The sequence below is a fragment of the Henckelia pumila genome, chromosome 2 (assembly GCF_033568475.1).
Source record: "Henckelia pumila isolate YLH828 chromosome 2, ASM3356847v2, whole genome shotgun sequence".
Classification (NCBI taxonomy): Eukaryota; Viridiplantae; Streptophyta; class Magnoliopsida; order Lamiales; family Gesneriaceae; genus Henckelia; species Henckelia pumila.
This window is the reverse complement of record NC_133121.1, coordinates 33,742,350-33,764,220: the sequence shown is the minus strand read 5'-3', so window position 1 is coordinate 33,764,220 and position 21,871 is coordinate 33,742,350. Positions and strand designations below refer to the sequence as shown.

Here is a 21,871-nt window from a genome sequence, read left to right as displayed (position 1 = left end):
AATCTCACTCCCACTATTTTAACGATTTCACTACCCTCTAGTGAAAACGGGAAACTGTTTTTCTTAGTGAGAACATGGAGTCCAATTGACAATCTATGGTCCCGAATAATATCAGCCAATCATAATTTTCAAAAGGTAGAGCCCAATTGCTTCCAAAGCAACCTCCACATTTTTACCTCATGTCCAATAAGGGCCCAATAATATGACGCCGTTTATTGTGACATGTCAAGATGACCCATCAATATTAAGTTGTGATGGACGGTCGCCATGTGGATCCCCCAATAATATGAGCCGATCTCATGGGAGTTCCACCCAACTTACAACATGTGTCGATCCAATGTACAGCTTTCCGACGAACGGGCCCCCCCAATAATATGAGCCGGACCATATCCGCGGGTAGCATCTCATACATTGATCGTTGATGGAAGGTAGGAACATTTAAACAAATTTAAATTTCCTTTATTTATCTTGATATCAATTTTAAATCATATTTAAAATGAGGGATTTTATTTTTTGAAAATTTGTCTCATCATTTTTAAAATTTTTGTATGCTTGTCAGATTCACACAATTTTGTCTAAAACATGCATACAACTATAATATCACATATTATATAGGATGATCGATTCCATTTCTAATCGACCCGTGGTTGCCAATCACGAGTCTTAGTCCAATCCTAGGTAATATGCAGTATGCAATGCAATCCTATTACATTTTGCTTCCAATTTACATTTTTTCTGTCTTTATTGTCTGCTGGGCCCACCTCCATCTTCAAATCTTGATCTCCCACTAAATCTAATGTATTTACAATAAATAACAATGACAAGTAGGGGATACATTTTTAAGGGGTGGGAACGGGCCATAAACCAAGCCCACTTTTATTACATATGACAATTCATATTGGGCCATAAACCAGACCCATTAATAAAACCAACAACAATAAAAACAAATGTAAATTCCTAACATACACCTACAAAATTGGTCATGGCAATCGATCATCCTTATCCAATAACATTTAATTCAAAATTAATTTATTGGATAACATGCAATGGCAATTTAAATTTAAAAGGATAAAATCATATTTCATACATAAAATCTTATTTTACATACAAAATCATATTTTATCTTTTTATCAAATAAAATCATATTTTATCTATAAAATCCAATTTTATACATAAAATCATATTTTACTCAATATATCCATAAGATCATATCTTATCATCAATTGTACCAAAAATAATTAATTTCAAAATTCAATTTAACGGATAAAATATTTAAATTTTCCAAAAATTCAAATTTATCCAAAAATCAATTTTAAAATTTTCGGACTCGAACAATTCGATCCGACGCCTCGTGGACCAATCAAAAACAATTTTCGATCGGACCAAAAATAGAATTTTAACATATTAAAATTTAATTTAAAAATTAAAAAAAAAATTAATTTTTCCCAGCGGGCCGCCCGGGACATTCCCGGGATGCCCGCGCCCTAATGGGGTCGGGCCGGGCAGCCCGGCTGCCCCTAGGGCAGCGATCACATCGCTGCCCTGCGCAGCGCCCAGCGCTGCGCTGGGCAGCGCCGTGCGCCGCCCTGTGCAGCGACCATCGCTACCCCCACCCCCGGGCAGCGATCCAATCGCTGCCCGGGTTTTTGCCCGAAATTTTTTTTTTTTTTATTTTTAAAATATTTATTTTGTTTCAAAAACCGAGGCTTAAAAATTTTTGTACAATCGATTAATTTAATCGCTTGATCTGAGCAACCTGGCTCTGATACCACTGTTGGAGAACGCGGCGATCAGATCAATCAGGATTGATACCCGGTGCAGCGGAAGTTTAAAAATTTTATATGGAACGATTCCATAGTGGGTATCAAAACCTTACGATTAAATTGTGTGTGTAAAAAATAAATAACAATTATAAATTTTTACCTCCAATCTCGAAGCGAGATTATGGACACCAACAGATTTCTCTGCTCTTGTTGTATATCCCTGGAACTGATGGACGAACTGTTCTTCAATCAGGTCCACGAACGGATATTTAATCCCTCTGATAGATTGCACTAGAAAATCTATCAAAAGTTTCTACGAAGAGATTAACGAATTTGATCCGTTAAACCAGACTGCAATTCAAAATTCACAGACTGGATTTTCCGAGCAGAGGGGAGAAGGGGGGCGGCCACTACTGAGAGAAAAATAGGGTTTTTTCGAAAATTGTGACCTGTTGTCTGTTATTTCTGTACTGCAATAACTTATTTATAATGTAGGCCGCTAACAGCTTAGGGCCCATTAGTCATAAGTTCAAGCCCAACAAGCAAAGCCCGCATGTTCAGAAATTAATATAAAATTCATCGTGACTCCGATTGATAAACCGATTTCACCAATGTGCACAGAAACCATTTCTGCACCTTTTAAAGTCAAGATAAATTTTTCTGAATCCGAATTCAGTGATTTCCAAAAATGCCCATCCCTATGTCATTTTAGGAAATCTTACTCCTCTACTCATAATTAAGAAGTCCAACTTCTTTGTTCATTAAATTTAACTCTTTAAATTTAACTATCTCAACGGGGATTAAAAATCCATTACTCTGTGTGACCCTCAATGGTTCAGGGATACAGCTAGCCGTGGGCTCATAACTCCTTGTGACTCGGAACAACAATTTCCGACTTGCCCATCGAATCATGGTAAGAGCGTCTAGCAACATCGCCCCATGATTCCCTAGGTATCACTGATAGTGCTTACAAGAACCAATAGATTTTGGTTAGCGTACAGTACGGTCCCTTCATCCATATATCCCGATCGAATCAACAACCATTGGTATATCGAGAGTCGTTCGAGATTCGATAACTATGCAATACATCTTGAAGATCAAATAGTGACATCGCATGTGTTACTAAGAAACCATTTCTTAAAACACATCATGTACTCTGGCCAGATATTCGTCACACTAATATCTCCTCAGATCGCATAGGATATCCACACTCGCAAGTATGTGGTGAATCCTTGACAACAAAGCATCGACTCCTATATGTGTTGTAACTGTACCCAATCGCGACACCTGATGACCCCAATAGAGTCGGTAAACGAGTCAAAGCACAGTACTAGCATATAGAGTCTCAATGATGTTTCAAGTAGTAAGGACTAATGGTGTACAACCAAAACCGCGGACTTTATCCACTCGATAAGTGAAACCACTTGGAAAGTCCGGATAGGGTAGTTCGATCATTCATCATATGAATATCCATTTGCATGCTTCGAACATCTCTATGTTCCTTACCAATGAAACGTGGTACTCTGCATCGCAAATGCTAGTCTCAAACTCGAGCGATCCTTATCCTTATTATCGGACGACTCAATCGACTAGGAACAGTTTAGAATATACAGTGACTATAAGATGTGTTTCATGATAGACATCTCCATGTTCTACCACATCTTACATACACTATAGTATATTCAAGGTCTTTATCAAAACAACAATAGTATATCACAATATAACAATATGAAGAAAGATAAAGTCATTGCCATTAATAAAAGTGTAAATTATATTAAACAAAAGATTGTTTATACAAAGAGTCATCAAAGCCCTTAGCCACAAGTTGGCTCACCGGGCACCCACTCTTTCAAAGACATCATGGGTCATCCCCACAGATGATTCAGGGACATGTTCCCTCCCATGACCACCCTCTTGGGCATGACTGATAATCGTGGGCCACGACCTGGCATCATGCCACTTCCCTATAAATACCCCGAACCCGCCCCGCTGTCATCCCTAGTCGCTAGAAAATTTGGTGTTTTAGATTAGATCTTTAAAGTGTTTATTCACTCTCTCTCCAAACACATCCCTGATCATATATAACACTTTTTATTTAGCAAGATTGTTCAAAAATTGATATCATTAGCATGAGAAATTAAGAGTGCTTAAAGTTTTTATTTTTTTCTTCAAAAATTAATATCATTAGCATGAGAAATGAAGGGTGCTTAAATTTTTTATTTTTTTCTTAGAAAAAAAAGAGTGCATAAGATTTAACAATGTCTGAAAAACTAAATAAATAATATAAAATTTTAAAAATACATGAATCATTGTGTTAATTTGGTCCTCTTCTTTTCTTTCTTCTGCTTTTTTCCATATTAATAATCTCCATAATATTTGATTTTTCTCATGTAATCTTGTTGAAGTATTACCCAAAAAAATTAAAAATAGATTTTGATTTCCTTCAAGGTTTAGAAAATTTTTTGAAAGGTTTTAAAAATTCAGTCCACGCGGAAGCCGTGATAAAGATAAAAATTGAAAACAAAAAATAAATGTTTTAAACATTAAGAGCCCGTTTGGATTTTGTAGAGATTTTTTAAAATAAGTGCTTTTTTAAGCTATATAATTTTTGTTTTTGAAAAAGCTCTTTTTTGACTTAAAAATATTTTTTTAAGCACACCTTATTAGCTGAAAAAGCATTTTTTTAAAAAAAAAATTGTTTTTTTGTCTGGCATTTGATACCAAACTGGGCCTAAATATGCAATGGGCTGTTTTTAAACATTAATCCAAACGGTCTAATCCATTTCGAACTATTTTCAAATGGGCTGCTAAAATGTGCATATTTGATATGGATGATGAATCATGAATATATATTTCATTTTTTAATTTAATAAAAAAGTGGACTAATCCAACTGAGTTCGTCCTAATTCATAATCCAAACAGTCTAATCCAATCCGTTGCGAACTATTTTCAAATGGGCTGCTAAAAATTTAACTCAACCCATTTTTTTTTATCAAGATTAGATTGATTCGAAGTATCCAACACATTTTGATTTCTGTAGTTGTGAGTTAATATTTTTGACCCCAATCCATCAATCAAAATACACCCAGACTTATTTTGGAAGTTGAAAAAGAAATAATGAAAAGAAGAAAGAAGAAAATATATGATAAATTTTTTACTTAATTTGGAAGGAATATTGTATACATAATCTATAAAACATTCTCTTCTATTTTCCTTCTATTAAAATCTCCCAAATTAACGAATCAAAGTTTTTAAATTTCCTCTCTTCTCCAGTCTTTTCTTTCCAAATCCCAAACTCCTTAAGAAACATTTATTGAAATTAAAGATTTCAAATCCATTATGACAAACCCCAATAGAGTTCGATTTGAAATTTTCGACTATTATTTCATGCTATTTTTATAGTCATTCTAATGGATTTCAAATTCATGATCTCATGTGTAATCATTTAAAATCTTTATTTTAAATATATTCTTGAAATTCAAACACATCAATCCAAATGAAATATTCCAAGGATATGTTTAGATAGGGGATTTGGATTTGTGAGATAAACATATAAAGGTAGCATACTAAATAAAATAACATCAAGTCCATGAAGACATCCTCCCAATAGATAACAAAGTATATAAGTTAATTTTTTTAAAAGAACTATATAAGTTATTTAAACCTGATAAAGTACCTACAACTCCAAACATGAAAGCTGTCATACACATCTATTCCATATCACTTTGATGATATTCATCAACAACCCCCACCATCTTTCAACTTTCCTACAAAAACAAATATATATAGTCCCCACAAGATTAGTTAACTTTCACACACAACACCAAATCATGCATGCAATGCAAGCATGTCAAAATATGCAAGTGAATGACATCAATAGTAATGGCCTAACAAATTAAATTAATGTAAAATGTAAGATATGTCAAGTTATCAACCAATTGCATATATATGAACCAATTGCATGCATGGATTCACCGTACCATATCTAGTCTCATGGCCACACTCACCAGGCTAGTTCACACAATATGCAACAATGAATGTACATGCTTGGCCTATTGAGATCCAAAATCCATCATCCACCATATCATAATAGACTTCCATATATAACTACTACGATCACATCCCTTATCAACCCGAACACTGACACATTGTCCATATGGTACCGATAATAAATCGGTCTCCATAGATGATATGTTGCAGTCTCATGGGGTCGTAAACACAGCCTAAAACCTAGGAAACCCATGAAAGCGGTAATCATAACTTACAACTCGAGCGATCAAGTCAATGATTACGACAATTATATTATAAGATTCAATTTTATGGATAGGTTTCATCATCCATCACTCTGCGATGAATTACATACATAACTGATATCACATGCCGTATAGCACGTAGCCAGATAAAACATAAATATATACAGCCACCACATAATTCTCGTAAACATCGAATGTCACAAATGTACATGGTTCCATAACATTCCAACTTATGATTCCGATGCCCTAGTTAAGTCATCAGCTCACGTTACGTTTTCTAATTTGCATATATATATATATATATATATATATATATTTAGCTTGATTTTACTTAAATTCTGAGATTTTTCATATTCATATATATAATTATTGAAACAAATAATCATTCATATCAATTAAGGTCATTTAAGTTTAAAATGAGATCTCGAATTCCAAGGTGCAATCTGTTAGATTACACGAGTTCAACGCGTCGCTCATAAGCCATTTTGAATCACATTTTCGCTAATTTTCGAAATCTAACCCCCCCAATCTTGTTTATATATTTCAAAAGCTTCTTACATCATTCGAGACTACAATTCAATTTGACATAGGCTTGAAAAATGAATCATTAATAAATATGTTTCTCATCTGTAACTATATATTTTTTGCTGAGTTTTAAAACTACTAATGTTTCAGACCCTTTATTTCCTTCGTAATTTTTTTAAATATACACATATTTAAACATACTTGCAATAATGATAGTACAAAATATTTCGTTACACTATAGAATGAAACTAAATAAATATTGGCAAATTCATCAAAGATAGAAATTAAAAACTGGGGGAAAAGGAAGAAGAAATTTCCAAGTAAAGAAAACATAAGTCATCTCATATCTCTATATAAAAGGACTACAAACTTATTCCTACAAGCCATCCATTGGCTTAATCAGTTAATTATAGAAAAACATTACTCGTACAATAAAGATCGCACACACGATTACACATTAGTTTTAAAATTACAAAACGATCTCAAATACACTTTTAAACATCTTTTCAATCAAAGTGCATTTTGATAGTTTTATGATTTCTAACGTAATGTGAAACCGTTTGTAACGTACATAAGATAGTAAAACATATATAGAAGCATCCATGCTAATGTCATGGCCTCCTTGAATGCTTCATTGCTTCAATACATTTTCTACATTTTTTAATATTTTTTTAAGACACGGAAAAAATAAATTCAAGAACCAATAATATGTCGTGAATATTCCCCCTAATGACTGATTTTAATAATGCACAAACATTAATAGAAAAAGCCAACAGTTAAATGATATATACATCTATTTTACCTTTGGCCATGGATAGTCACTCTTACCATATCATAAGATTTACAATTATTTGGCTACAAATTATTTTTGGAAAAGAAACACAAAACTAAGAAAAATCTAGTACAAATATGTAGAACCAAAGTTGAATATTACATTTTACAAAAGAAAATATAAAATTGAGAAGAGGAAAAAACCAACCTATGAAAGAAAAAGAGTAAAAGCATTATGCTATGAATGGAAGTTAATGAGCTTACTTTCCCGGCGACCAGTTAGTTGCCGATCATTTCCAGACTGAGTTCAAGTAAAACTTACTTTTACCATAAAACTAGAAACAAGTATAACCTTAGATTCTGTTGGTAAGAGGGTTACAACATATTCTTCCTAACTTTTACCCGACCTGATCCGACCCAACCGGTAAACATGACAGAAAAAACTATATCTTTTCCTTCTGAGGGTAAAGAAAAAAAATTGTATGGGTAACGCAACGAAAGGTGAAATGGGGACACTAATTCGGAACCTTGAAAACTTTGAAACCTGTGCTATGGATGTTTGAGAAAATGATAGAGCCTCTAACAGTCAAAACTAATTCAAAAATGTTTACCGAGTTGGAGGACGGACTTCTTATGCATGATACATGTACAGACTATTCGCAGAGGCGCATGCGACTGAGTTTTCTGATGGGTGCCATGCCAGGTGGAGCAGCTTTTTAGTGGAATCAAATAAATTTCCACTGGCATTCAGTCCAGGACTTTCTGCACCTGTGGCATAGAACCCGAAGTTCTTTTGAATTGAGAGTTATTATATTAAAAGAACTTGAAACGTGATATTGAAAATGTACCTCGTCTCACGACTTGCGTGAAGCTACTGCAGAGTGATCTCGAAGGTCTTGAAGGGCTCTGGACGAACCTTCTGAGTGTTCTCAATGACAAGTTAAGATATTCAACATCGTCGAAAGTTTCCAGATGAATAGAAAATTGAACTGATGGTGGTACCTCATTGGATTTTTGGTTGCTTCCAGAAAAGTTGCTTCAGTACTTCCCAAAGCACAACCAAACACGCGGAACATATTGCTGAAATCATACAAAATTTTAGCATATTTAGCCAGATAGACAGAATAAATAATGGTTACGACAAAACATAACTGAAACTTAAGTTTACCTGTAAGAACCTGTTGCCGCCCGTTGACCATCACCACTGAGGCAGCATTCAAATTTGTCGAATATGGAATCATTCTCGTACAAGTCACAAAGCTGGGGAATATAAAATAGCAACATGATAATCTCAATAGTGTTTACAGAAGAGCCTCAGCCAAAATGGTGCTGATGTAAGGTAATTCACCTTAGGTTTCAAATGCTCGTGAACCTGTAAGGTTGCTACTGGACCAGAATCCATATTAACATCCCACAACTAAAAAGCAAATTTACATTGGATCAGGGGAAATCAAATCAACACCATGCAGAAGATTGAAAGTTACTATATATGTGTTGGACAGATTTTTGTGATTTGGTTTTCTCGATCTTGGCTAACAATGTGAGTGCTCCAAAGAACAGAAATCTCTAAGATCATTGTTTATGAAGTTTCTTCTTTCAGATAAAATATAGATGTGTGAATCCGCTAGCAACTAGTTTCCCATATGGTATACCACTGTACCACTTATTCATAATGCAAAATACAATATATTGCTTCCAGAAAGCATTTTTTTACTGAGAAATCATAGCCTACATGCATTCATTATCCACATAACATGATAAGTTAATATATTAAAATAATAATAACAAAAAACAGCGGAGCTTCAATAAAGCTTAAACAAACAGTGATCAAAACTGTAAATATAAGTGCAGAAGTTGGAACCTTAAGAGTCATGAAATCACGACTCAGTATGTATCTTCCATCCTTCGCAAACTTAATATCAGAAATTGAAGCAACTATCTCAGTGAAAAATGTCCTTGAGCCAGGTGCCCGTTCCTTAAATCTGTTAGGAATGGAACATTAATATCTGAGGCAAGAACAGTTGCTTATGAGCAACGAATCAAATTTAAGGAACAGTATTCTAAAAAAATTTCACTTCGTTTGAAGTTTTATTAAATAATTAAAAAAGCAGGCAAAGGTATCAGAATTGATCATCAGGCTGGTGAAAACCAAATAATTACCAGTAACTTACATTTTAGAATGTGAGTCACATAGGGCAGATTCCCGTAAATCAAAGAGACGGATTGATCCTTTCGAACTACTATAAGCTAACATGTTGCAATGAGTAGGATGAAACACCGCTGATGTTATCACCTCTGCCATAAAAAACAAGTATTATTGCAATGACGTAGCAAACAGTTCAAGCTCTACCGACATAGCAATCACATATTATCCCCAAAGCTTTTTCTTTAACTCAAAAAACTACAAACAAATCAGATATAAAATGTCTATATCGAAGAACTACAGTAGCCTTATACCCATAATAAAAGCCCTTTTGCAGTGTGTTCCACTTCAAAAGAATCATTATGGTCATCGAACATTAAAAAAAAATGAGAAGAAAACCTCAGGCTGACAAGATTATAAAAGAATTCTCAAGAGAAAAAGCAGAAAAAGGATAAGGAAAAAGCTATTCACCAGTCAGCTCTTCCATATTTGCAGGTTTTATATCAACAATGTTGAAGCTTTGATTGCTAACTTCTAAATTCCAAAGATTTATTCGCAGATCATCAGCTGATATAAATGTTTCACCATCACTGAAAAGAATTACAAACGCAAATTAATGAGTCCAAACAAATCAAAATTTCAAGAAAGAAATAATAATAGGGGTCCCCACACCCAAAATTAATTTCATTTCCAACATGCCAACAGTGATTACAGTGCGTTCCATGGCTCCATTACTTTCATGCGTCTAAAATTTATGAACTTTTATATGTTTAGATTAAGATTTCATATAACAAATGTAGACAGTTAGAATAAGCAAGACCTCTTAGTAATTTATAATCAGAAAGCATTGCCCAAGCCAGCAGCCCAATATCATATTCACCAAGTGTTGAATAACTTAAAAAAGCCAAGTGATTAAGTGAATCACAATGTCCTTTGTAACTGATAATCAGATACAAGCATCTCCCTTTATAATTCAGCCATTGAAATTGTTGGTTGAAATAAATTCTACGGCACCACAAAGTTCAGTTTACTACTCCTAGAAGTTTCAACTTTGAATTTTTTAATCCGTACAACTCCACCACCAAACAGTAAGGATAGAGGAAAAGATATGATACTTCAAGAACCTGGCAGGTGAAAGGGGAATCAACAGAGGTCCAAAGGAAAGAGGGATTTATAGCCACGTCTAAGCCGTAACCATACTGCTCCATCTGCTCATTTCTAAGGTTCAAGAAAATAATTAGGAACTTATATTTAATCAGGCTTTCCTCACTCTCATGACTAAAGTGTCAGGCTCCAAGTCTCACAATCTTATGAGAATAAACTCACTGCCACCACAGATAGGACATCGATATATTATATTAGTTTTTCCTTTGCAATCATTATATATACCGTACTTGTAAGCTGTTCCACCTCTAGGCCGAGGATGTGAAGGAAAGGAGGGAATTAAGAGAAGCAATTCAAACCATGAAAGCACAAGAAAATGGATGCAAATTGGAAGGCATAAAAAGGCTAAATAAAAAAGATATTCACCTGTTGTTTGAGATAGAATTTATATGATAGTCATGCGCATGAGCATATACTCTCCTCGATTTTGCAACAATACGGGTTTCACCGCTTACGACCTATTACAAGAAAAGAAACTGAGTGATAAAGTGAAAGATATTCTGGAGTAATACATGGCAATTGGAAAATACTTCCAAAGTGAACGTCCGCTTGATATTTAAGACCAACCAATGCACCACACTACTTATAGTAACCTTAAGCTCCAAGACTCAGAATTGAACAGCTACGCTGAAGTCATGTATTATACAAAAGACACATCCAAACAGGCTGATATACAGAAGCCAAAAGTGATTCTGTATTATATAAGGATAACATCAGAGGAAAAAACAAAGGAACTTTTCTTTTAGAAAAACATAACAATAAGTTTTCAACCCCACATGACACATCTAAGGATATATGAAAGAAAAAATTCTCTAAGCATTGGGTAAAAGTGCAGTTTAATCAAGTACAACTACCACTGGCAATCGAAGTGAGGGGATGCCTCCAGGTGGAAAGGACAAGTCATCACTCAAACAGTTGTAAGAACAATCTGGAAAGCTGCTAAAAGTGAAATACTGCTTAGGACCAGAAGAAGTTCTGGAACTTGCAGCTGACACATTTCCGGCAGATTTTGATGAGCCAATGTTCATATCAAGTACTTTCTTGACTTTCTTTTCTTGGACCTGCTTGAAACAATGGATAGAATAATCAAACAATACCACCATTTGGCTTTTGCTACATATTATGCTCCCTGTTTCCAAGAGAATCTATGATTTATGACTGTATTTCGCAAATGGAATGTACCATACTCCAACTACAGAGAAAATAAAACTAAGGAAGAAATGCATTTGACAAAGAGAAACAGATCAAAATTCTAGATCTGGAGCATGTAATTCAATAGTGCTTAAAAGGTGTGCATCGAACAGTTTTCAGAGATATATGAAAGGGAATGATAAAAAAAAGGAAAATAAGACTCAAAATTAAGATCACACACATTAAGAAGAATAATGATCAAATCTTCAAAACAATTTCCAACTTGAATAATATGATCACAAAACTTAGGTGCATTCATGACATGAATAACCATGAACTATATAGAATTGAATTATGGTACATTTGTTTGATACCCAAATGACCAAATAAAAAATAAAGAAGAAATGTAGATCAAACCTTCCACAACTTAATGGTTTTTTCATTTGAGGACAGAAGAAAAAGGGCTCCGTTTGTTGTCTGGCACCATCGAATCTTGCTGACTTTCTCCTCAATTTCTAAACTCTTGAGATAGTCAAACTGGAGGAAAAAGACTTGCTTATTTCATGATTACAATTCAAACTTCCTATTTAACATTTCACCGAAGTAAAAATGGTGAAGAGAGAAGACATCTTTACACAATTTTGCCCATTTAAAACCAGAAATCTCTCCGTAAAACTAAGGCCCATGTAATTAAATTAATTGTTGCTAAATCTCATAAGTAAGAACCCATGGAATGACAATAGGACAAGAGAAAAATTATATACCTCCGGTTCATGGCTCTGAAATTCAGTTTTGTAACGAAACTCTGGATGTCGACTAACTGAATAGTCCATCCTCTCCAAATTTCTTCGATTTCCACCATGCTGCAATTTAAATTTGCTATAGTAAAGGATTTGAACAGATGAACACATCATCAATAAAAGAGAATCCTTGGATGTTACTTACTTCTTTAACATAGATCTGGTCAAATAACACCACCCTTCCACCACGATCACCAGTAGCCAGACGGTCTCCACTTTTGTTGAATTCAAGGGTGGATATGACGTCAGCTGCATATTAATTTATAGCACATACATAAAACAAAGGCATGAGAGAAGAATAATAAAAAGTATACGTGTTCAAAGAAACGCTATCAATGTTTTTGCCTACCAAGGCTCGAACCATGATACCACGTAACAGTGACACCGTAATCTATTTCACTAGTCAGGAAAGTGCCCATGATAGAGACTCCCCCATAAGCCAGCTCATAGTCAAGTTCACACACGTGAAGCATTTAAAATTACAGCATGGATAAATGTAAAACCCATCATAAGGACAATAAATTTATCAATGATCATGTAATATGCTTTAGAATAACGAGCATTGTGACATGATGGTCTTACTAATTTATTTATATTCCCTTCTCCTTCGCACCAATCCCACTTGATTAACCAGGACAGTCATTTTTATCAACCTACGGCCTTTGTTGACAGTTGTAGCGAAGGCAAATGAGTGGAGAGGAAAAATTAATTTAGGTAATATTCTCGATGCGAGTTACACTACTCGACAACAATCATAAATGCAATATTCTCCAAAACAATTAATGATCGACACTTTAGGCAGTCAACATGAAGTCAAGGATCGTTTCAAAGCAGAGAAGAACATAACTTTTTTAAAAAGCCAATATCCCATGACACGATTTGCGGACAAATCGAGTATATTATACGAAATGGCTTTCCAGATAACCATGCAATGGGTATGGCTGTTAGTCAACCAAAAAATCTCAAGCCTTTCACTACCGTTCATCAGGGGGCAGCACCGAGATCTGCACACGAATGTTTTGCATGTACACTTCCAACTATAATTCAATTCCAGCATGAAGCAATCAACCAGTTCAGCTCTCACTTCGCAACAACAGAAAAATAGCCCGGAGCTCAAGCAACAAAGCTAGGCACAGATACACAGTTACAAAACCCCAGCCGACACTCAACAAAAATAAAGTTGATTTAGCACTGATGATATCGTAGTCATACTAAAAATGAACTCAATCACAACACTAACAACCATTTATACCCCTGATTAAAACAACATGCAAATTACTTACTATAATACCCATGCAACAACCATTATTTTCCACTCGATTAAGTAATCAACAACCCAAAATTATAAAGAGAACAGAACAACCAAAGAGAAAATCCAAACCCAAAACAAATAATTATTGGTAAGTTAATATTTTACCTTCTTGTACTTCTTCCCCGAGCGCCAGCTCGCCGAAAACCTGAGAGAATTTCCATTCCAGCGGCGTAAGTGGGCTTGCCACAGCTGATGCCACCTCTTCACCATTCATGATTCTCAGCTATCTGTACGAGTAACAATGAAACAACAACCCAAAAAGAACTAGCTAGTTTAAATTCAGTTCCTCTCTTGATTTCACTTCATCAACCAAGAAATTTCCGTTTATGAAGCGAAGAAGATGGGTGAAACAGAGGAATGCTGGATTCAGATTCCAGCCATTTCCCAGTGCATGTACACACACAACGCCGATTAGTACAGAAAGCGAGAATTCTACAAACTTTCTTCTCTCTATGCACCGATACACTGATGTGATTATGGGGAGAAATTTGGGAATTTTTCTCCTCAGTTAATGAAACTTTGTATTTTTCTCTCCAAATACTGTTTGTTTCTCACTCTGTCCGAAATGTTTTCTCTATTTATTTATATATATATATATATATATATATTTTCCTGAGTTCCGCTAATTTCACCCGCGGTGACATTCCACGGGATTTACAACTAGGTTGTGTTTGGTGACTGAGAAGATGATGCAAATGGATGTTGGAAGAAACTTCTCTCTTTTTCTTTTTTCTTTTATATATTATTTATATGTGTGAGATTTTTTTTTTATAATGTACGTTGAATATATATTCGATAACTTGTGAATTATATATTCAAAATAAATAGAAAAATCATGTCAATTTATGTAACCAATAGCTTCTCATTTGATGATAACATTAAACGCGACAAATAAGATCGTGTTTTGTCTTGTCGTGTCGTTTCAAATAAAATGATGTAAATCGATAATTACCCGATATAAAAGCGACAAAATTACGTTATCGAATTGAAACATATTAAAGAGATAAATACGACAAAAACAAGATTGTATATTGCAGTTACTTTAGTTCATATAAAATGATGCAAAATCGTTGATCGCGTAAATATAAAAACGATAAAAACCTTATATTAAATTAACGTATTGTGATATATTAAAATTTTTAAATTGGGTTGATTATATAATTTCACGTCTTGATTTTTTTATGTGAAACAACATGGTAATTATATAAATAAAATCAACACAAATTATATGCTATGAAGTGATCATTTAATTTAAACTTTTGGATTAAAAAAAATATAATAGGGAGAGCTTAAAAGAAATTTGAATACAACATATGATAAGTAGAGATTAGGAAAAATAATTAAGGATATTTAGAAACTAAAATGCTGATAGGTTTTTAAAAAAATTTATTATTTTTTATTGTTTTTAAGAAAGTATTTTTATTTTAGATTTTTTTTAACCTAACCCTTTTTTTCCCCTTTTTCGAACATCTTTTTTTTTATTTTTTTTTGAATTTTTTTTTCTTTTAATTTTGAATACATTGAATTGTATATTTTGTGACACAGTCGAGGAATCTTGTTTTAAGTGACAAAATGACTATAACGGTCGGGGAAGGAAATGAGGTTTATAATGACATTTTTGCCCTTGGCCTTAAGTTGCTTAATAAAATTTGGTTTTAGCATTTAAAAAAAGAATTGGTTATAAAACCATGAGATCAGAAGAATTTGGTAGACGGACGTAAATTAATTTACACAAAAAGTGCCCCGAGACTGTGTCATGGATAGATTTCGTGACATGATTTTTTGACCGACCCATAAAAAAAGAGTAAGTCTTCGTGATAAGATCCGTGACTTTGTAATAAGAAGACAAGTTAACTCAACTCATATTTAAAATAATTAAAAAATAGTTAAAAATTGTGAGACAAGTTAATTTTTTCCAAATTTAAAATAATTAAAAAATAATATTTTTAACATAAAAGTAATATTTTGTTTTTAATCGAGTCAAATAGAGTATTATTTTCAAAAAAATTGACATATGATATCGTTTCATAAGAATTTTTGTGATAGACATGATCAAATCATCTCACCAATATATATAATATTCACATATCATGTCACATGAGATGATGATACACACTATATTTAAAAAAAAAAAAAAAAAACTCATACTAGACGATCTAATTATTCAATTTTTTTTATGAGAAGAACTCTCCGACTCGAGCTTACTCATTAAAAAATATTATTTTTTTATATTAGATTTATTACTTTTAAATACATATGGATCAAATAGTTTGTCACACAAAATTTTTCATTACGGTTTATCTGATTAACATGATTTGTAAACTATTACGCTAATATGATGGTTTACCAAATTACCAATTCACATCAAAAAATAATCACTTGCGGTTTTTCACGTCATAAAAAAATATTGATAAATAAAAAAACTCACAAGATATATGCTCTAATTATTTAAAATTAAAATTTGATATGCATCAATACATCGTGTGCAGAGAGAGAGAGAGAGGGAGACATTTTAGAGCTTTTCATGTGGGTTTTGAGAATAAATTATAAATATTTTTTCTCCGGGAAATGTACTATTTGGTCATCAAATGTTTTTCTTGCATTAATTGATGATATGTCATATGATGCAACAACCTGCTTTTCTTCGTGACTAAAATATATATATTTTTGTTTCTTTATTTGAAAATGAAACAAATGGCGTTGCGCTTGCATGATTCTTATTATAATAATAATAATAATAATAATAATAATAATAATAATAATAATAATAATAATAATAATAATAATAATAATAATAATAATAATAATAGCCCTAATTGAAATCATTTTTATTTTGAGTTGTTTATATTTGGTATTTTCTAGCGGCGGGGAAGCTTTTTTTTTTTTAATTATTTTTTTTCCATTTTCATTTAATATCATTTACTTTACATTCATTCTTTTTTTTTTTTCAATTACCATTGATTCTTCTTCTTTTTTCAAGTATACAAATGTTCTTATTTGATATAGTAAAACCATATATTAATAGGACCAACTTGTTGATTCCTATGTAACGTTGGGAAATCTTGAAATCTTATGTAAAACACTTATAATAAATTTGATTTAATGCTAAACATCACATTATTGACAACTGTATACATGTTTACAGAATGGATTTACAATATTAATCAAATCCGGAAAATATTTCCCAAGAGCCTCTAATTTAAATTCCCAACGAATATGCCAAGAATCTTTTTGATAAGCTGAATCGGTTGATTCAAAAATATGGACAGGAAATCCTCATGGTATAACTCAACTCTCATTAATTTCTGAAATCCTTCAAATGAGAGCACAATGAAACATGTCTGAAAGTAATGTGGATCAAATGTGTCAGTTAATGTCAAAGCTATGTCCAAAGGAAAATAATGTGCCAAATAGTTTTATAGCACCAAAAAATTAATAAGTAGTTAGGGTTGCCTGTTGAGAAGATTAATTCATGTCAAAATAATTGTATGATTTACTGGGGAGCTGATTCGAATGTCATAGAGTGTAAGGTTTGCCAACATCCTAGATATAAACCGCAAAGGAGTCGGACGAGAAGGGGTAGCAAGCGAATGTATTATTTCCTTTAACGCCTCGCTTGCAAAGGTTATACGCCTCTAATAAAACTGCAGCACATATGATTTGGCATTTTACCCTTGTGCAAGAAAGTGACTTGATGTGTAGTAACCCGCATCTCAATTTAAGTAATTACATGATTAATCAAAAAATAAAAGCGTTTTAGCGAACGGAGCTTCCGATGGGGAACGGATGCAACGTTCCGAAATGGACGCAACGTTCTGGGAACGGATGCAACGAACCCTTGGAGACAGCCAGGCATGAGGTGGCTTGATGACTAAGTTACGAGTCTTGACAAGTGTCAAGCATGCACGAAACGGACGCAACGAACCAGGAACGGACGCAACATTCGGTTCCGAGATTTTGCCTATAAATAGAGGATTTCTGATTCAGATTTTCATATCGAAATCTTGAGTTTCCTTCTTCAGTTATATAGTGTGAGTTATACACTTGAGGGCCCTATCGGTTATTATAGAGGTTCTGGGGTGTGGTTATAGTCATCCGGAACTAGCTACTCCAAAGGACTTACTACGAACGAAGGTATGGTCCAGGAATCTATTTAAGTTTTGGAAGTACTTATTAACTTATTTAAGGCTTATAGAATTTGTGTAGTGATACAGTGAATTTTTAATATAGTCTTAGAACCTAGGATCCTACTAGACTTAAACTAGCCTAGAGGTACGAACACATTTATTGAGATTGCCAGCGAGTATATATGTTTATATGTTGCATTTATTTGGCATTATTATGTGACATGATGTATGTTTTACCGCTTTCTATATTCATACACGTTGAGCCTATACCTTGTTATACTTGATTATAGAGCCGCTCAGCTCTATATTCGATAGTCTATCACTGAGAGTACCGCGACGGTGGGGACATGTATGTCTGACTACTCTGGTGTACTAGACGAGTGTGATTGCACCCAGAGGTTGATCCGTGTGGTGGCAGCACTCATGTGGCGCCGGTACTGAGCATGACTTTTCAGATGACCTTTTACCAGTCATCATGTAGCATGCATCATATACATATGTTTACTCATGTTTATGTACTGGGCATTAGCGCTCACGTCCTAGTTATTATCTTGGACACCCTATTCCACGGGGCAGGTCGCAGGATGGACGGAGCTGGTAGTTTGATGCAGGACTAAGGAGCAGGAGTCTTGAGAAGTTATACAGCAGGATTCGATATAGCTGTATAATGTTTTCTTTTAAACTTTTTGATATGGTTGTATCACTACAATATTAAGTCTGGATTTGTTTTTCTAAGCTGATAGGTAAATTATAGATTAAGTTTCCGCACGTTTTACTCTGTTAAGCATTCTTGCTTTATTAAGTTTAATGCATGCTATTAGCTATCAGTTAGTAGGTGATTCATTGCAGGGTCACTACATTTTTGGTATCATAGAATGCTTAGATTTTGGGATTAGTACTTGGGATTTAGTCAAGTCGTGAGTAATTATTGCGCATTTTGGGATTTTAAATGTGCAAATCTTTTCATGATATGGCCGGGAGAGGTGATGAGAGTCATGATAGTGTTGGCCAGGAAGGTGGTCATCAGCATCGTCACCATCACCATCATCATGAGGATCGACATCGTCCTCATGAGGGTAGACGTCGCTATACTATCAATAAGTTTATGCAAGTAGGACTGAAGCCTTTATTGGGTGGCAAAAATTCTGAACAAGCAAGAGGTTGGATGTCCAAACTCGAAAGTGCTTTTTGAGCTTTCGATTTCACTGAAGAGTAGAAACTGGAAGTTCTAGAATTTGTTCTAGAGGATCGATCACACTTATGGTGGGATGCCAAGGATACTCAGAAATGTATGGAGAGAGGACAGGTGACTTGGGGGGATTTCTGTCAGCAGTTTCAGAAACTATATTTTCCTCCAGCAGTTCTTCAGGCACGATCTATGGAGTTGCTGACTCTGAGGCAAAGATCAATGACTATTGATCAATATCAGCAACGATTTCTTGATCTGCTACCTTTCTGTCCTCATATCAATGACAGTGATGCGTCCAAGTATGATATCTTTCTGCAAGGCTTGAATCAAGATATCTACTCACAAGTTGTCGTTTGTGAAGATTCGACATCTTATGAGACTTTGGTGAATCGTTGCCGTCAAGTGGAGAACAGTAATAGGCGGGCACTGTTGATGATTCCAGGGCAGCCTAGTGGATCTCTTGGGCCTAGGGATCAATCTGGACATATGTCTTCTTCTACTACTACTTTGTCTGGTTCTCGTGGCTCACGAGGTACGTTCTGTTTTGGAAAGAAGAAGAAGGAGGAGTTTTGCAGTCACTGTGGTGGGAACCATCCTGCAGCTTTGTGTCGGAATGCTACTGGTGCTTGTTATATTTGTGGTGAGCAGGGACATCTGCGGAGAGATTGTCCTCAGCGTATGGGTTCTGCTAGTGGATTGGGATCACATATGGGATCTCAAGCTTCGACGTTTCCACGTCAGTAGCCAGCACCATAGAGTTCTCCTGGTTACCGTCCACAGACTCAAGGGCAGGTATTTGCTCTATCTCAGGAGCAAGCTACTGAGGGAAGCGATCGCATGTTGGCAGGTACATTTTTGTTATGCGGTATTCCTGCACTTGTTTTAATTGATACTGGAGCATCGCATTCCTTTATTTCTAGTCGCTTTGTTAAGAGAGATAGATTACCTTATGTATCATTAGATATGGATTTATTTGTATCTACTCCGCTGGAGCAGGAGGTAGTAACTAAGCGTCTAGTGATGGGTTGCCTTTTAGAGTTTGAGGGTCATGTGTTGTCGGCTAATCTGATGATGTTAGCGATGAGAGATTTTGACTGTATTTTGGGAATATATATGCTGACTTTGTATCACGCTACTGTGGATTGTTATCAGCGTTTGGTACAGTTTCATCCGGATGAGGGTGATAGCTGGTACTTTTATGGAGAGGGTGCGCGACCTCCGATGCCACTTGTATCGGCTCTGAAGGCATGTCATGTCTTAGAGTCAGGTGGGGAGGGCTACCTCATTTATGCAGTTGATATGTCCACGAGTAGACCGGGTATTGATCAGTTACCAGTTTTCAGCGAGTTTCCTGATGTATTCCCTGATGAGATTCCTGGTTTTCCTCTGGTTTGAGAGGTTGAATTTTGTATTGATCTAGTACCAGGAACTACGCCTATATCCTGAGCACCTTATCGTCTGGAAACGTCAGAGATGAGGAAATTGAAACAGCAGTTGCAAGATCTGCTTGATAAGGGATATATTCCTCCGAGTGTTTCTTCGTGGGGAGCACCTGTGTTGTTTGTCAAGAAGAAGGATGGAGATGCGATTATGTATTGATTACAGGCAGCTGAATCATATCACCATCAAGAATAAGTATCCTTTGCCGTGGATTGATGATCTGTTCGATCAATTACAGGGTACTTCTGTCTATTCCGAGATAGATCTGAGATCGGGATACCATCAGATGCGGGTACGAGACTCAGATATTTCTACGACTGCTTTTAGGACAAGATACGGGTATTATGAATTTCTGGTAATGCCATTCGGTTTGACGAATGCACCGACAGTCTTTATGAATCTGATGAATCAGGTATTTCGAGAATATCTGGATAGATTTGTCATCGTCTTCATTGATGATATTCTTGTCTATTCTCATGACAAATATGAGCATGCACAACATCTGAGGATTGTTTTGCAGACGTTACAAGAGAAGTAGCTGTATGCGAAATTGAGCAAGTGTGAATTTTGGCTTGATCGGGTAGTGTTTCTCGGTCATGTGATTTCTAGTGAAGGAATATCTGTTGATCCAAGTAAGATAGAGGCATTGCTGAACTGGTCTCGTACGACGACGGTTGCTGAAATTCAAAGTTTCTTGGGTCTAGCTGGTTATTACCGTCGGTTCATCAAGAATTTTGCACAGTTGGCCAGGACTTTGACTCAGCTTACACGGAAAGATGTTGCCTTCATTTGGTCCTCGGATTGTGAAGAGTCATTTCACGAGCTGCGTAGACGTCTTACTACTGCACCTGTGCTATATCTACCTTCTGGAACAGGAGGGTATGTTGTCTACACTGATGCCTCTGGGCAGGGGTTAGGATGTGTTCTGACACAGCATGAACATGTTATTGCCTATGTTTCTCTACAGTTGAATACACATGAGGGGAATTATCCAGTGCATGATCTCGAGTTAGCCGCCATTGTATTTGCGCTCAAGATCTGGAGGCATTATCTTTATGGTGAGAATTTGAGATATTCATGGACCACAAGACTCTGAAATATTTATTCACTCAGGCGGAGTTGAATATGCGACAGAGACGCTGGATGGATCTTCTGAAGGATTATGATTGTGAAATCAAATATCATCCAGGTTCTGCTAATCTTACTGCTGATGCCTTGAGTCGGCAGGTGAGACTTTCTGCACTTCAGACTAG

General features: G+C 35.1%; 1 protein-coding gene across 2 annotated transcripts; it reads right to left on the bottom strand.

The window, feature by feature from the left end:
* Positions 1–5,339: 5,339 nt before the first annotated feature.
* Positions 5,340–14,387, bottom strand: LOC140881476 (serine/threonine protein phosphatase 2A 55 kDa regulatory subunit B beta isoform-like). Of its 2 annotated transcripts, none has more exons than XM_073286819.1 (15): positions 13,968–14,387; positions 12,696–12,799; positions 12,515–12,613; positions 12,168–12,287; positions 11,471–11,680; positions 10,986–11,077; positions 9,927–10,045; positions 9,484–9,607; positions 9,174–9,294; positions 8,661–8,729; positions 8,481–8,572; positions 8,315–8,392; positions 8,161–8,231; positions 7,924–8,080; positions 5,340–5,530 (listed from the first exon to the last, which is right to left on the bottom strand). In XM_073286819.1, the coding sequence occupies exons 1-14, from the start codon at positions 14,074–14,076 to the stop codon at positions 7,944–7,946; spliced, it is 1,545 nt and encodes a 514-aa protein (XP_073142920.1). In that variant the 5' UTR covers positions 14,077–14,387; the 3' UTR covers positions 5,340–5,530; positions 7,924–7,943. The 2 variants fall into 2 exon arrangements, with proteins under 2 accessions (XP_073142920.1, XP_073142921.1); XM_073286820.1 differs by having other exon boundaries at positions 11,474–11,680.
* Positions 14,388–21,871: the final 7,484 nt, after the last annotated feature.